At 35.5% G+C, this 15,906-nt stretch overlaps 1 protein-coding gene across 2 annotated transcripts in view; it reads left to right on the forward strand.

The window, feature by feature from the left end:
• The window catches only part of CLMN (calmin), a 158,976-nt gene that overhangs the window by 133,151 nt on the left and 9,919 nt on the right, over positions 1-15,906 (forward strand). The window contains exons 9-10 of one of the 2 annotated variants that reach the window (XM_051978433.1): positions 1,524-3,170; positions 11,799-11,992. In XM_051978433.1, the coding sequence (XP_051834393.1) occupies positions 1,524-3,170; positions 11,799-11,992 (1,841 nt within the window). The remainder of the gene's footprint in view (positions 1-1,523; positions 3,171-11,798; positions 11,993-15,906) is intronic. The other variant, XM_051978435.1, reaches the window with a different exon arrangement.

Here is a 15,906-nt window from a genome sequence, read left to right on the forward strand (position 1 = left end):
ACAAGCTAAGAAAGATTAAAGATCATTTAGTTAGCTAACATAAAGATTTAAACACATGCCTTTTTGAGTCCAGTTTCCACTGTTCTATCCCCAGTGACATGCTTTCTCTGTCCATAAAAATGGAGGTATTTGGAAGTTAAAGATGAGTTGTTTGGGACATTTTGAGTTTAAGATGCCAATGAAACATCTATGTGGAGAAGACTGATCAGCAGGAAATTGTAATTGCCAAACTGCAGTTCAGAGGAAAAGTGAAGTCTGAATATTTAGATTTTAGGAGTCTTGTATATAAAAGTAATTATTGAGCTTTTTAGGAGTCTCCAGCACACACAAACATTTGAAAGCTGATTGGTAGGTAGAATTTAGAAAGGAACAAGAAACATGAGAAGCTAGGCAAGTAGAAAAGAGGTAGAAGATAGGGAAGAGAACTCCTTGAGGGAATGAGATACATGATGTATAAGAGCCTGATAGAGGGTCCGTACTGATCTTGTGCTGCCATCACAGCTCAAGGTGAGTCACAGTGGCAGTGATGTGCAGCTCCAGGGCTTCCAAAGAAAGGACTAATCTAGTGATCCCTTTTACCTAGCTCCCAAAACTGCTCATCACCCTTTTTTGTTAGTTGTGAGAGTTTGTTATTTTATGTTACTTTCAACTTAGATTTATAAAGTCAAAGCTTACAACTAAATGATAAGAGAATATGTAAACGGTTTTAGGGAGATAGAAAGTTTAGTTCTGACTGAATCCTGAATTTCAGGAATTAGTCCTGAAAGCTAATTAGAAGAGAGGACAAAGTGGAAGAAGATTATTGGTCTGTTATAAACTTGGCATATGAATTCATAGTTATGGTATAACAGAGTTGTAGTTCAGGAGAGGCAAGTAAGTGGGAGAAGTTTGTATAATAACTTAAAGTGAAAAGGCAGATAGTAATAGATTAGGGAAGACACTAAATGTCCAATTAAGGAATTCAGATAAGCTTAGGTAAGGAGCTCAGTGCCTAGCATATAATAAGAGCTTAATAAATGCATTGTTGATTGAGTGATGAGAAAGAGAAAAGGAGTTTTGAAGGCAGTAGAGTCATTTGATATCTCTCCAAATCTGTTTTGTTTTAAATTAATATTATGAAAGGATTAGACTATGTAACAATTAAAATATCTTCCAGCTCTGACATTTGTGATTCCATGAGTCATGGAAAGAACGCTGGATTCAGCGTTTTAATTATAAAGGGGATCTGGCTTCAAATCTTGGCTTGATCATTTGCCATATATATTAATTTGTACAAGCCGCTTAACTTTTCAGTCTTGTCATCTACAGAGTAAAAACTTTAAAATAGAACTTTAAGGTCTCTCCTTGCTCTAAATTCTCCCGCATATAATCTCTCTGCACTTGAATAATTTCTTCTTTAAAAAAGTGAGGGGGAGATGGGAGAAGGGCAAGAATTAATAATGCTTAAGGTGCTCTAATATTCTATGTTTTGTATCAACTGTAAAATGTCTTTCATATTTTATGTATCCCATAATTGTTTACAGGAAGATTTCACTGATCCTGATAAAGAGATTCCTATTGAATCTACCTTCGTCCGTATCAAAGAAACTCCTACTGAACAAGAGAGCAAAATTCTCCTTCTCCCTGAAAAGGGAGAACATACATATACAGTTAACTGTGAAACCAGCCAACCACCTCCTCCAATAATCTTTGTCTCAGATGCCTCAGAAGTGGGAAAAGAATTGATCCCAAGTGAATGTCCCAGTGAATCTTCTGGCCATAGGCGTCCTGATAGCCCAAAGAACCAGCTACCCCATATTGCTGAGCAGGCATTTCCAGGAGGCTTAAATAAGCCAAGTGACATTAATGAATCAGTATCAGAGCCATCTATTTTACTACCTAAAAAGGCTGGCCACAGGCCTGACTCTCTGCCAATTAAGAAAACAGTCCATTTTGAGTCAGACTTATCTAGAGATGCTTCATGCAGTAAAGACATTTCCTTTAAAAGGGACTCAGGGAAGATTAATGAGCCATTGAAACAGGATGCCTCTGTATCATCATCTGGAATAAGTAATAAAACAAAAGCCAAAGAAGGACGTATGAAAACTTTGGGCTCAGCTCTCAACAAAATCCTGGATGACTATCCTTTAACACATAAAAAAAATACTGTTTTTTCAACTTCAGAGGTGTTACCAGGGACAACTGAAAGGGAAAATGTCAGAATGAACAAAGAAGATGATATTAGCCCTCATTCATTGGAAGCCAAAGGTCAAAAACTGATTCAAGAGACTCTAAATGAAGCTGCAAAGTTTGAAGAGATGACATTGAAGACTCTTAAACAAAGCACTGAAATGAAAGGCTTGACTGAAGTCAGCCAAATCCTCCATGACAAAAACTCTTCCCCTGGTGAGAAAAATGCTTGTGATAAAGTTTCGGAGGCAAATGTAGAACAGTTGACGAAAAAAGCTTCTAAATGTCGTCGTAAAATGAAAGATTCAACTACAGACAAATCTGACACTGACATGCACAGCTCTACTGGAAAGACGATTGATCCCAGTGATCATTTGTCCCTAGCTTCCCCTGACAAGGATGTCTATAATTACATTTGGCAACTACAAGAAAAACATTTAATGACTGAACTAGATAGCTGTGAAAAGGCAAAGCAGAAGTCTGTCCACTTTGACCAAGAGGAAAATACTCCTCCTGAAGATCACCTTGAAAGTCAGGATGATCTGGATGATGAGATCTCTACCCCACTTAGTAGCAGCATCAGTCTTGAAACTCTTGGTAGTCAAAGTGAAGATAGTCTTGACTTTAAGCTCTCTCCACCTTCTTCAAAAGTCTCAGTGATTCCTCATGACCTTTTCTATTACCCTCATTACGATGTTCCCTTATCCGCTGTTCTAGAAGCCTATGTGGAAGCCTCTCATGGCTCTCAGAATGAAGAAATGGTTCCGGAGAAATCCACAGAGGATGCTCAAGAACTTGACACCAAAGGGAAAGATCCTCAAAAATATTGCAAGAGCAAACCTAGCTATTCAGTGACTGAAGTGAGGGCAGACGTCCAACAGATGGATTCTCCTGGTCACCCAAGTGAAACACAGCCATCTTCAAAAACTGTTGAGGCAGATGTCCTTGTGGAACATAAAGAAAAGGAACCTTCATATAGTGGATCTGTAAACAGCTCTCAGGTATTTATTTGATATGGATTTCAGTGACTCTTCCCAGTCTTGTTCAATTTAACAGTGACTGTGTATCTATTATGCATCTCAGACCCTGTGGGGAAGATATAAAGATGAATAAGACATAGTTGTAAGGGAGGTGACATTCTTATAGCTAGGTTTTAATTAATATGAACAATGAATCCCCTAAAATGGTCACATGTATTTGAATTTGTAATATTTAAAATTATTATTATGTAAAACATGATCATTGGGTCTAGCCCAGGGTAAATATGTTGTGCAAATTTAAACAATGTGGGGGATTCATTATTCAGGCTAATCCAGACCTGACCATTTGGTCAGGGAATGGTGAGGGGAAACTTAAAAAAGAGAGACATCATTATATCACAAGACAGGATGTGAAAGCTTGAGAAGAGAACTAGAAATAATATGCTATGGAAGTTCAGGATGGGAAGAGATTATTTCTTTTCTAAGGGCTGAGGGAGGATTTGTGTGAGGGCTGAGGGAGGGATGACTTCAAAAAGGAGGTGAAATTTGAATTGGCTCCTAAAGGATGGTTAAGAATTTGGTAGACGCTGAGATTGGGCAAGTTACCCAAAGATACAGATTTTTGGAGTCCATTATCTAATTAAGCATCAACTAAAAGATTTAATCTGGGCCTTGAAATTGTATATAAGTAAAAGTAAAACTTCCTACCTATAGTCTATTGGGCATCCATTTAACTAAAAGACTGGTTCCTTTCATTACCTCCTCAGAAACAGGAGCTGAAGAGTTAAAAGTCTGAACTTGAAGTTTTGAAGGTTGAAGAGAAGTTATATAGAGACTATATCTGACTGGGCCCAGGATGGCTAAAAGAGAAGCCACATACATGTTTCTACTTAGACTACAAACTTTATGTAGATCAGCCCTAGAATTTAGGGGGCTCCTCACCAATTCTCAATCAGCTTGTTAGAACATTAATTCTTTTCACAGTCATTCCAGGGATTTTTACTACTAGACTCAGAGACTTCTGTTTTTCACTTAGTTTCCTGTAACATAATCAAAAGAGAGTTAACAGAAGCTCTTGTTTGAGTCCTAATGCTACCATTTACTAACTTGGTGATCCTGGGAAGGTCACTGTACTTTTTAAGCCTATGTTTCCTCATATTTAAAATGGGGACAGTAGTATTTGTATCATGTATTTCATAGCATCATCATGAGGAAAGCACTTTAGTAAGTCTAAGGCACTATAGAAATGTGAGCTGTTACTACTATCCTCTAAATTGTTACCTATTCCTTAAATCCTCCAGCTCAAGTCTGAGTATCTCAGATCTTCCTTCCTCCTGAATTATCTGGACTTCTTAATACTGCTATCATTTTTAGGTATCCTGGTTTTTCATATCTGCTCTTTCATTTCTTGCTCCTCAAGGCTGTAAAAGTATATTTCTAGGTCTGAGGGACAAGATAACATAAAAATTCTAAAATAATATTCTAAGGCAAAATAATTAGAAATTTATATAAAAGAAATTTTCACTAAAGCCCTTCATTAATGTATCATCATCATAGTATTGAGGGGATCTTTGATTTCCAAAGGCTTTTTCAGTGGGATTAAACTCTATGTCTTAAACACAGTCCCAGTAATAGAATATGTATGTGTATGTATATATATATGTGTGTATCATACACACATTTTCATGTTTTCTCTGAAGACTACCCTAATTAAGTTCAAAAAAAGATTATCATCAGATTGGCTATGGGGAGGTGATGTTCTGGGTCTCAGCAATTCCTGAGAATCATCCTACTAAGATGGTCTGTCGATAAAAGAAAGATTCATACATCCTTGATGAATTGAAGTATAAAAGGAATCTACCCAGTATTAACCTAAATATCATCCAGACTTTCTACCCTATTCCTTAGCTGAAATTAAACATACTTAGTCTGGACTATTCTGATTTCCCCCTAAGCAGAAACATCTCTCTCCTCTAGGTCCCTCTTCTTTTCAATACACTCCCTAAATTGGACAACCTGAACTCTTTGAGTCTAGCTCTTTGGTTCATTTTCTAATGCAAGAGTCATACTCAAACAATGAAGCACAACCTCTTGACATAATGGTAAATTTATGTTCTACCTACATTAATTCTCTCAATCCTTCCCTATGCCTCCTAAGAAAAACTTACTACAAAACATGTATCATTTTCCCATCAACTTCAAAAGCTCAAAATTCAACCCAACACACAGATCATACTTTTGCAAAAGGTAATTACTTTCTATATGTGCTTATTAATTTGACCTTCACTAATCTAAAATTTAGAACCAACATATATTTAACTGCTTACTTAGTGTGTCCTAGGTACTGTGACAGTTGAAAAAAATAAGTTATGCTGTAATCCCTGACCTGAAGAGGTCTATAGGTAAGTTGAAGAGGTGATCAACAAAGCTATAAAAAGCTAAGTAATGATTTAAGATGACTGTATTGGAGATAATCACAAGATATAAAGATTCAGTTGATTGATTGCTCAATGAGTGATATGTTACATTTAGGGGGGTTTAGAGCAAAAACAGGAAAGGATAAGATATTGGGAATGTAGTTATGACAAAAACAAAATAATTAATGCCAAAGAATCATAGACCCTTAGATGCAATCACATTTCTAATACTTCAGCTTTCAAATGATAACATGATTCCTATTGACATGATTCCCTCTTTTTGATTTACAAAATATTTTTTTCCTCACAACAACTGTGTGAAGGATGTAATAGATATTATCTCATAATGTGATATAATGAAAAATTCCCTGGATTTGGAGTCAGAAGACTTGGTTTTAATTTCAGCTTTGCTTTTTATTTTATATATACATATATAACCTTAGATAAATAACTTTACCTATTGAGATGAAATTTCCTTACTTTTGGGGGGGGTAAGAGTGGGCTAGATCAGTAGAAACTCATAGAAATAGGGGCTCCTAAACCATACATAACGCTCTCTTGAAGTTCCTCTTGACTTAGAAACCATATATTAACATTACATTTTACTATATTTATTTTGGTAAATCTTTCCTAATTACATTTTAATCTGCTTTTTCTGTTCCCTCTCCTTCACTCCCAGCTGGGGAGTGTTGTGGGCCATGTGTTTGACACTTCTGGGCTAGATGATCTTTAATATAACATTCAGCTATAAATCAAAATTTATTTTCCAGATGAAGAAACTGAAGCACATAGAGGCAAAATGCCTTGCTCAGAGTCACCTAGATAGAAATTGTTAGAATAAGGACTCAAAGTTTGAGCTCTTCTAACTCTCAGGTTCATAGCCATGTTCCAAATATAATGGTAAATGTCTAAAACTATGCTTTTGTGCGGGGGGTGGAGGGGAATGTACCCACAGTACACTTTGTAATTTAATATACATTATTAGGATTTTCTCTCTCTTTCTATGCCCTTCACTTAGACAACCAACAAAACAATACATCAATCCATGATTTACAGCATCTGCCAATTTCTGAGATATTAGTGCTCACACTGGAAATTTAACAATTGCCTTTTGTGAATTGGTTCTAGCTGGCTCCAGCACATCCCTGATGTTAACTCTCTACCAATTTGGTCCATTGTTCAAGTAAATCTTATCTTTAGAGGGCATTCCTTAGGGACTAGACAAATCAACATCCCTCTTGACCTTGGATTTTGCTCATTAGCCTAATATCCCAGTCCAACGGAAAAGCAGAAGTGGGGATTTAGCTTAAGAATGAATGCTTTTGAATCAAAGTATACTCCCAAAATATTGTGAAGTAGTTTGGAGTAAGGTGAAAGGACTTCTGGCCCTTAAAAGCTTCCTAGAAGAGAAAAAATCCAGATTGTAAAAGTAATGAGGCTTAGTGGCTAGTCCTAGATAAAGAACCCAGAGTATTAAGTTGCTCTGTGTGCACAGTGGATGGCACTTGGGCTTGTAGGCAAGATAAGCTGATTTAAGTTTTTCCTCAAATACTTACTGTGTGGTCCTAGGTAAGCCTCATTTTCCTTATCTCTAAAATGGCTTCTAATGATCTACTCCTTATGCTCCTAAACCTCAATGTTCCTTATTTAAAATGGCTACGGATAAGACTTGTGTATTCCCCATCTCACCTATGTGTTTTGAGAAAAGCCCTGGCCTGCATAGCGAAAAGTGATTCAATTTTGGATCAGTGAAGAGTCCATCTTGATATCTTTTTACTATTACATAAATAAAAATACTTCGAAGTTGATCAATGAATAACTTCATCTTCTGTATCTTTTCCCTGTACTAGGCTTGCAAAGTAAGATGCACCACAAAAGAGTGTTTGGATTAGGATTCTGAGCAGAGCTTTTCTGCAGCACATGAGCTATAGATGAATAAGCAATTGGGAAATGGAATTCTGGGGGAAATTATCTAGTCATTTAAAGCAAAACCCGATAAAATTTGAGGAAAAAAATCTACTAGGGAAGAGGGACTCAAAATGTGAAGATTGAATGTCTACTTCGCTTCATTCAATTCATGGCTTTGCAGTACTGGTTTAAATATGGTCACTAACACTCAAAAATGTTTTCAACTTTAACAAAAAGAATAATATCTGACTGTGTTTAGATCATAGTACAACTTCAGATATTATAGTCCTTGCCTTTTAGAGATTCTCTCTCAAAGGAAATTTTAATTCAAATCAAATAGTTATTATCCAAAATGGTAATGAGTGCACAAAAATGCAAACTCTGCATACCCATGTGTATGGGTAGGAGGCAAGGTACTACAGATTGAAAACATCCTGAACATTTTGGGAGTGGGATGGGGGAGACATTGGGAGAGACATTTGAGTTGGTCCTTAAGGGATAGGTAGAATTTCAACATATGAAGGGAAAAGACATTCCAGGAATCAGAAACTGTGAGAGCCCAGGCTTTTATCCTGCCATGTATAATGCAGATACAAAGTATAATTGTTCTTTTACCCCTGCCTAGTCCTTTACATATGTAAACTAATCCTTTGCATATGTAAACTAGGGGGTGAGAGGAATTGGCTATCAGCGCAGTGGGGAATTCATTAGCATATGTAAACTGGAAAGTTAAAACAATTTTTAATTAAAATTAAATTAAACACAATTTTTAAACAATTAAAAACAATTTTTAATGAATGGCACCCAAGTATTTCGGTGTGATATTCCAAGGCCAAGTGAATAGTTCAAATACCATCTCAGCAACTAAAGAACTGTGACTTTGGGAAAGGCTCTTAATTTAGCCTATTTGAGCCTAATTTCACTGGGCTTTAATTTTTTTTTTTAAATGTAATAAATGAAAGAATTGGACTAATTGATCTCTAAGGTCTTTTGTAACTCTAAATCCATCATTCTTTGACTTTTAATCCAGTCTCTTGACATGAATGTTATTCTGGTACTTGTTGGAATCTAGGTGCTCTCTGAATAAGGAAGTGAAAAAGAGAAAGAAAAAGTGAGAAAGAAAACTGGGGAAGTAACAATTACAACATTTATATAATAACACTTTACAGTTTACAAATATTTCTCATTTGAATTTCACAGAAACCTTAGAACTTAGTTGCTCCTCTTATCTCAATTTCATAAATAGGAAAACTGATGCAGATATAAATTAAGTGATTTCTCTAGAGTCAGTCAGCTACTAAGTATCTGAGTCTATATTTGAATTCAAATCTTCCTGACTCCCAAATCCAATCATCTGTACACCTGCTTTAATAAAGAAGCATCACAAAGTGTGGATGCTGGCCTTGACATTTCTTAGCTAGATAAACCTCAGTTTGCTCCTTTAAAAAAGAGATTAATGTTACCTGGCTGTGATTATGAAGAAAATTGTAAATGTGGTCTATTATTAACCAGAGGCCAGCTCTCAGAATTTCCTTTCCTTTGTGATTCTTCTCACCTTCAAGAAAAAGATAGCTTTTGTCTGGTAAATTGGAAGGAGAGAGAGAAGGCATTATTTCAAATTCTTCAGAACACCAGCTTTTGTTCATATCTTTGACCATTTCGCCCCCCTAAGTTTGACCATTAAAGTTCTTTCAGGCACAAACCAGTGCAGCAGGTTCTCCCAGCCCTCTAGGAAGATTTCCTGATATGTCACTTTGATAATTCCAGACTTTGCCCCTCCTCTGAATCACAAGAGAGCTATTCTTTTATTTTTCTTAAGGTGAGAGGAAGTGGGAGAACCATATGTGAAGGCAGACATTTCTTTTTCACATATAAATTAATTCTACTTTTCAGGGTTCAAGAAGTAATATTCTGAGAACACCCTGAAGGCAAAAGTCTTATCACACTGTACTTGGGATTTGCCTATCATTAAACCCAGTTTAGTTCAGATTTTTTGAATACTCGGCTATTTATGGTTTCTTTCCTCCCCCCTTTTCTTTGTGTAACTGTTAATGCTGCTCTTGACACACATGTCAGACGTTGTTATAGTATGGCTATGAGTCTCCATGATCTATCTCCTTATTGTATTTTAAGCTCTTAGAACTCAATTCATTTCTTATGAACAAAAATTATTAAGCTCGTTTTGTGTGTCCAGCACTTGCTAGACTGGGGAAGAAGTACAGTTTAGATACAACTTATTCCCTGCCTTCAAGTAGCTCGTTCTCTCCTCTGGTTTAGTTTGTAACAAGTTGGCATCTCTCTTGCCAAGACCAGTTCTTTTATTCGTGCCCTTGATCTGACTTCTCTGTGAACTCACTCCTTTGATTCTTTAGGAAAGCTATCTTACCTGTAGTCAATCTCTTTACAACTACTATCATTTAACAAACAAAAAACATCTGTCACTTGATCCTAACATCCAGTAAGCTCTTCCCTCTTTCACATTCAAGCTCTTAGAAAACTATCTACACTTTCTTCATATTAATATCTCTTTTACTTCTCAACCTATCTTCTAGTGTGTTTTGCCATTTATTTTCTTTTTCAACTAATTTTACAAAATAGGAACTACGGGAACTAGTGTTAAATGACTTTCATAGTCACATAGCTAATAAGTATCTGAGGCTAGATTTGAACTCATAAAAATAAGTTTTTCTGATTCCAAGATCCTTATGCTATCCACTGTACTACCTAGATATGTCCTCTGCCTTCTGGTACCAACACTCAACTAAACTGCTCTTTCCATATTTATCAAAGATCACTTAATTGCAATATTCTTTCCTTTGTCCTCAGCTTTCTTAATTTCTGTATAGTTTTTGGCACTATTATCTACCCTTCCTCCTGAATTCTCTCTTTTAATTTGATTTTTGTGACATAATAATAATTGTTGAGTTGAACCAATAATACATGTACTGAAGAAACATAGTGGAAAAAACATTACATATGGAAAATTACACCTGGTTTAGATTCTGAACTTTGCTATTTAGAAAAATCACTTTTACTTTCTGGTGTCCTCAGTTTCTTCATTTGTTAAATGAAGTTCCCTTCTTGTTTTAAAGCCTTCAAATGACCAATATTAAATGATAAATGCATTAGAGAGCTCCAAAATAAAATTTGATTGTAGGTGGTCCAAGATGGAAAGAACAAAGGATAAATTTTTGGAAGGAGATATCATTTGAGTTAACCTTTTTAATGAGGAGAAATTGCACACCATGTCTTATTTTTCTTTATATCTCTCACACCAGGGGGGCAAGGCTTTATAAGTGGTAAGTGCTAATCAACCAATGTTTGTGGGGTAAGTGAATTATATAAACTGTTGCTCTGAGGTTTTCTAGCATATCTGTTGGTTGTTACTGTGCTCTTATTAAAAGCAAGCAGTACAATGAAAAACTTTATCATCAATCGAAGGATAAAGTCAGAAAAATTCTGAACTTGAAGTTAGAAGTCCTACTTATTAATCTAACCTTAAAGATGTCTCTTCACTACTCTAAGATTTAGTGTTTTCATTGGTTAAAAAGGGGAAAATTCTGTTCCCATATACTACTCTCAATTTGGTTTGAGGCTTAAATGATGAGTATTACAATAATTTAAAAATAATACTAAGTAACTAACCTGTAACATTAAGGTCTGCAAAGAGCATTCCATATATTATCTCATTTGGTCTATACCACCATCCAGATTGATGAGTGATATATATTTGAAAATTGAAGCGAAAAATAAATTTTAAAAAAACATTATTTTGCCCAGAATTACATAGTAGATACTAAAAACAGTATTTGAGTTAAGGTCTTCCTGACTTCAAGAATTGCATTTTATTCCCCTGTATCATGCTTCCAAAGTGTTATACAGATTTAAGAATTATGGGCATTATGATAGACTGGAAATGGACTGGTCTTTGAGTCAAAAAAACATTACTTAATTATAAGTAATTATTATGTACTTACAATTTGTGTGACCTTCAGTATATTGTGCTGATTTCAGTATCTCTTATAAGAGAGATAATAATCCTTATGCTACCTGAATCACAGGATTATTTTTAAGAAACTTAATTTGTGAACAGCACTGGAAAAATTTGAGTTGTTACTTGTATTTTATTGTTGGCTCGAAGTTGGGTGGATGGGTAGTAAAAGTAAGGGGGAATCTAGAAAAGAAATCAGGGTTGAGATTTATGATAGATTCTATTGAAGAAACTGCAGTGAAGGAAGTTCTATTGGACTTAGTCAGAAGAGACAGAAGCGTGACAAAGCTATATTATTTCACACCTCAGTGGAAAATACTGATTTCTTTTAAGTCCCAGGATTTTAAGAATGTGGGCAAGCTATGTATCTCTTTGGAGAAATTGCCTGAAGAAGCCAGCAGCAATAAGAAGACTGAAGAATGGAATCATGGGGACCAATCAGATAGTTCGCTCTTTGTGGCAGCTAAAGCTGCTCATTTCTCAGAGGATCTAGAAGAAGAAATCATTGATCGCAAAGTGATTTCAAGGTATTTGGTATTAACAGAGTTTTTTCTCAAATTCAAGAACCTGAAAATGACTTTCTTAATTGCATCTCACTTTCATGATGGGGCACAATCTGGCACAAAAGGAAGGAGCACTGGACTCTTAAGCCAGAAGACCTGGGTTCTAAGCCCAAAACTGCCACTCACTAGTTACATGACTTTAGCAAGTCATTTAATCCCTCTGAGCCTCAGTTTCCTCATCTTTAAAGCAGGCATAACTCCCATATGGTTCACTAGGTTGTTTCAAAGAAAGTAACCTTAAAACCCTATATAAATGTGATTTTAGTTAATAAATATGAAATTATTTTGCACTTGTAAAAGACCATTTATGTATAAGGCATAACTACCATAATGGGAAGGCAGAGTTTATATGGACAATTATAATTATTATTCTCAGCTTCATTAGCCAGTCTCCTTCACCAGATCTGTAAAATGAGCAAAGAAGGAAGATTTAAGTTTTATCTCCTCTTTTTGGCTGTATTTACCCTCTGATAGAAGTATTAACCAGCAGTGAAATAATTATTAACAGAAGGAAACAGAAGAACTTGGTTAATTTACAAATCACCGGTCCCTAAATGAGCCTAAATATCCCTAAATGGGTCTAAATGTCCCTAAAAGACAATGGAAAGTGAATTGTAAACATCTCTTTAATCACTCAGAAAGCATAAGAAAGAACAGTGAAAACCCAGTGCTGAAACAAACCCAGGCTTTATATTCCATCTCTATCATTTATACATCTGCATGACTTTGGATGAAGCCCTTCCTCAGTCTTAAGTTTCAGTGTTTCTGCTAAATAATCTCAAAAATCTCTTTCTGTTATAAATTCTACAAAGCCTGATAGCTTAATAGCATATATGCTGAATAGTCTCCTAGCCTTCTGTATCCAAAAATGAACATTCATGGTGGTTCTTATACCTTTGTGTTTAAGAAAATATATTTGGCAGACATTAATCCCCAGCTGTCTATAAATTTGAGCTTTAAAACGGTCTTTGAATATTCAGAGTTTGAATGGATCCCAAAGTTGAACTAGACTCCTTACTTTCCCCACCTAACTTGGAGTAGATCTTAAGAATCTCTTCCTTTTATTGAACTAAAATTTATCCCTCTCTCCCAATTTCCATCTATTGTACCTAACTCTCTCTATGGCTGAGCAGAAATGAAGAAGAGAAAACATTTATTAGGTGACTAATATTTGTTCAGGTATCCATGCTATGTCCTTGAAATATAAAGGAAAATGACAACTCCTACCCTTGAGAAAATGATGTGACAATCTAGTTGGGGGATGAAAGACAGATCCAAATAATCATAATAGAAGATAGAATACAATCAATATACACAACACACCAATCAGGCACAAAATATTTGGTGAAGGAATAATTACTCCTAACCAGGGAGTCAGGGAAATTTATTTTTAGAGGAGTTGGTATCTGAACTATATCTTGAAATAAGAGGAAGAGACATTCAAATGCTCCAGATGTGAACAATGGCATGTGCATAAATGCTGAGAGAGGTCCGGATGAGATCAGGAAATGATAGGAATAATATAAATAATAATAATAATAAAATAGATCAGGAAATAAAACTTGCTTGAAATATAGACTGTATATGAAAAATGAAAAAGAGAACTGGGAAGGAAGCCTGAAAAAATAGGTTGGAGCTAGACAATTTTAGACCTTAAATGTTAGCGTTTGTATTTTTTCTTATAGGCTATAGAGAATCAATGAAGTTTTTTGAGCAGTGGGGTAGCGTGGTAATAGTGGGGTTGTATTAGGAAAGTTCTTTTGACCACAGAGTGAAAAAAAATAGATGAGAAAGATAATAAATTCGTTTTAAAACCATTAACATGTCTACTCTGTTTTTTCTTCCTTGGATTAGATGTCTCTAATCCTCATAAAATATTGTTTCAAGTCTGCTCACCATCCAGGTCACTTTCTCTAGGTAACTGACTTGTCAGTATTTTTTCTAAAATGTTTGCCCAGAACTAGACGAGACAGACCATTTTGTGGCCTAATCAGAACAGAGAATTAGTTCTACATTGATGCCTGCCTTCCACATCACACTATTGATTCATAGAGATCTTGCAAGTCTCACAAACCTTTAAATCTTTTTTAGATTACTTGTTCTCTAGCCACACCTCTCTTATCTTGAACTTTTTCAATATTTTTTTAAATCCAAGAATAGGACTTTATATCTCTCCTTAAATTTCATTTTTAGCCTGTCATTACAGTCTGTTGACATTTTTTGAAATCAGCATTCTACTATCCAGTTTTGCATTATCCATATTCTGTCTTCTAAGTTCAACTTCTATAATGTGTATTGACAAATTCAATTCAGCACATATTTATTAAGTATGTTCTATATAGAAGCCACTATGCTAGGTCTCTGGGATACCAGGACAAAAATGAAAAGCAGTTCTTGTCCTCAAGGAGCTTTCATTCTACAGGGAAATACAACATATACCATGATAATCAGTTACAGTGTAATTTGATAAAGAAGAGAATTCTTAACTACTAAAGGGCTTTGAGAGAGTTTCATGAGCCTTGAGGGAAAAAAAAGCTTTTAAAAGGAAGAGGTAAGGAGAAAGAATGGACCATGGACCTAGGTAAATGGAATAAAGATGAGATAGAAGACTAATAGCCTAGTTTGCAATATAAATTAATATGAAAGGGGATAATATGAAATGTATGGAAAGGTAGGTTAAATCCAAACTGTAGAAAATCTTAAACGCTAGATTGAAATGTTTGCCTTTTGTCTTAGAGTCTTTAGGGAGTCACTGGAGAGAACTGTATATGGAAGTGACATATTCAAGTCTGTGTTTTGGAAGATTATTTGGAAAACAGATCGACAAGGGGAAGAGGCTAGAGAGAGGCCACGAGTAGTGGCCTGAAAGTAAAGAAGAGAAAATGAATGTGAGAAATGTCATGGAGATAGAATTAATACACCTTAGCAATTGATTTTCTGGATGAGAGTAGAAGCATTAAGGATGACCCTAAGGTTATAAATCTAGGTGATTAGGAATCTTGCTAGTACTATCAATAAAAATAGAAAAGCTTATATGAGGGGAAAGTTGAGAGAAAAACAGAATAATTAATGTTTTGAATATTTGGAATTTGAAATGCCTTTGGGATATCCAAGTAGAGATGATTGCAAGCAGTTGGTAATGTGCGAATGCTGTTTAATAGAAATTGATATTAGATATAGAGATATAAGTCATGAGAAAATACAATTATAAATATTGAACAGAAAGAGATTTTAGATGTCATCTATTCTAGATGTCATTTTACAATTGAGGAAACTGAAGCCCAGAGAAGTTCATTTACTAATTCATTGTAACAGAACTGGGAGTGGCCGAGCTAGGATTCAAATCCAGGCCCTCCAACTCCAAAACCAGGACTCTGTTTACTACCCTTGCTTCCTCATGTTCAAAGATAATTGGGAGCAGATGAACTCTCTACAGCAGAAAATGTGGAGAGAGAAGAGAGCTCAAGAGAGATCACTGGGGGACGTCTATGCTTAGGAGATGGGAGATGGATGATGATTCAACAAAGGAGATTGAAAAGAAGCAGTCCTACAGGTAGGATTAGTGAAAAAGACCAGTCAGCTCAGAGGAGAAAAAGGAGAACACAGTGTCACTAAAGCCAAGGAAGAAGAGAGTATTCAGGAGAAAGATGATCACTACCAAAAAGTTGCAGAGAGGTCAAGTTGGATCAAGATTGAGAAAAGGTTAGAGGAATCATATTTCAAAGATCACTGATAGAATTTGAAGGAGCATTTGTAAATCAATGCAAAAGGGTGTAAATTCAAATGAGTGGCTGATAAGGAACTAGAGGCAAATGAAAGCAGACAACTTTTTATACAAGTTTGGCTATGAAAAGGAGAAAAAAATGGAAGACACTAGT

This window comes from Antechinus flavipes, chromosome 2 (assembly GCF_016432865.1).
Source record: "Antechinus flavipes isolate AdamAnt ecotype Samford, QLD, Australia chromosome 2, AdamAnt_v2, whole genome shotgun sequence".
Taxonomy (NCBI): Eukaryota; Metazoa; Chordata; class Mammalia; order Dasyuromorphia; family Dasyuridae; genus Antechinus; species Antechinus flavipes.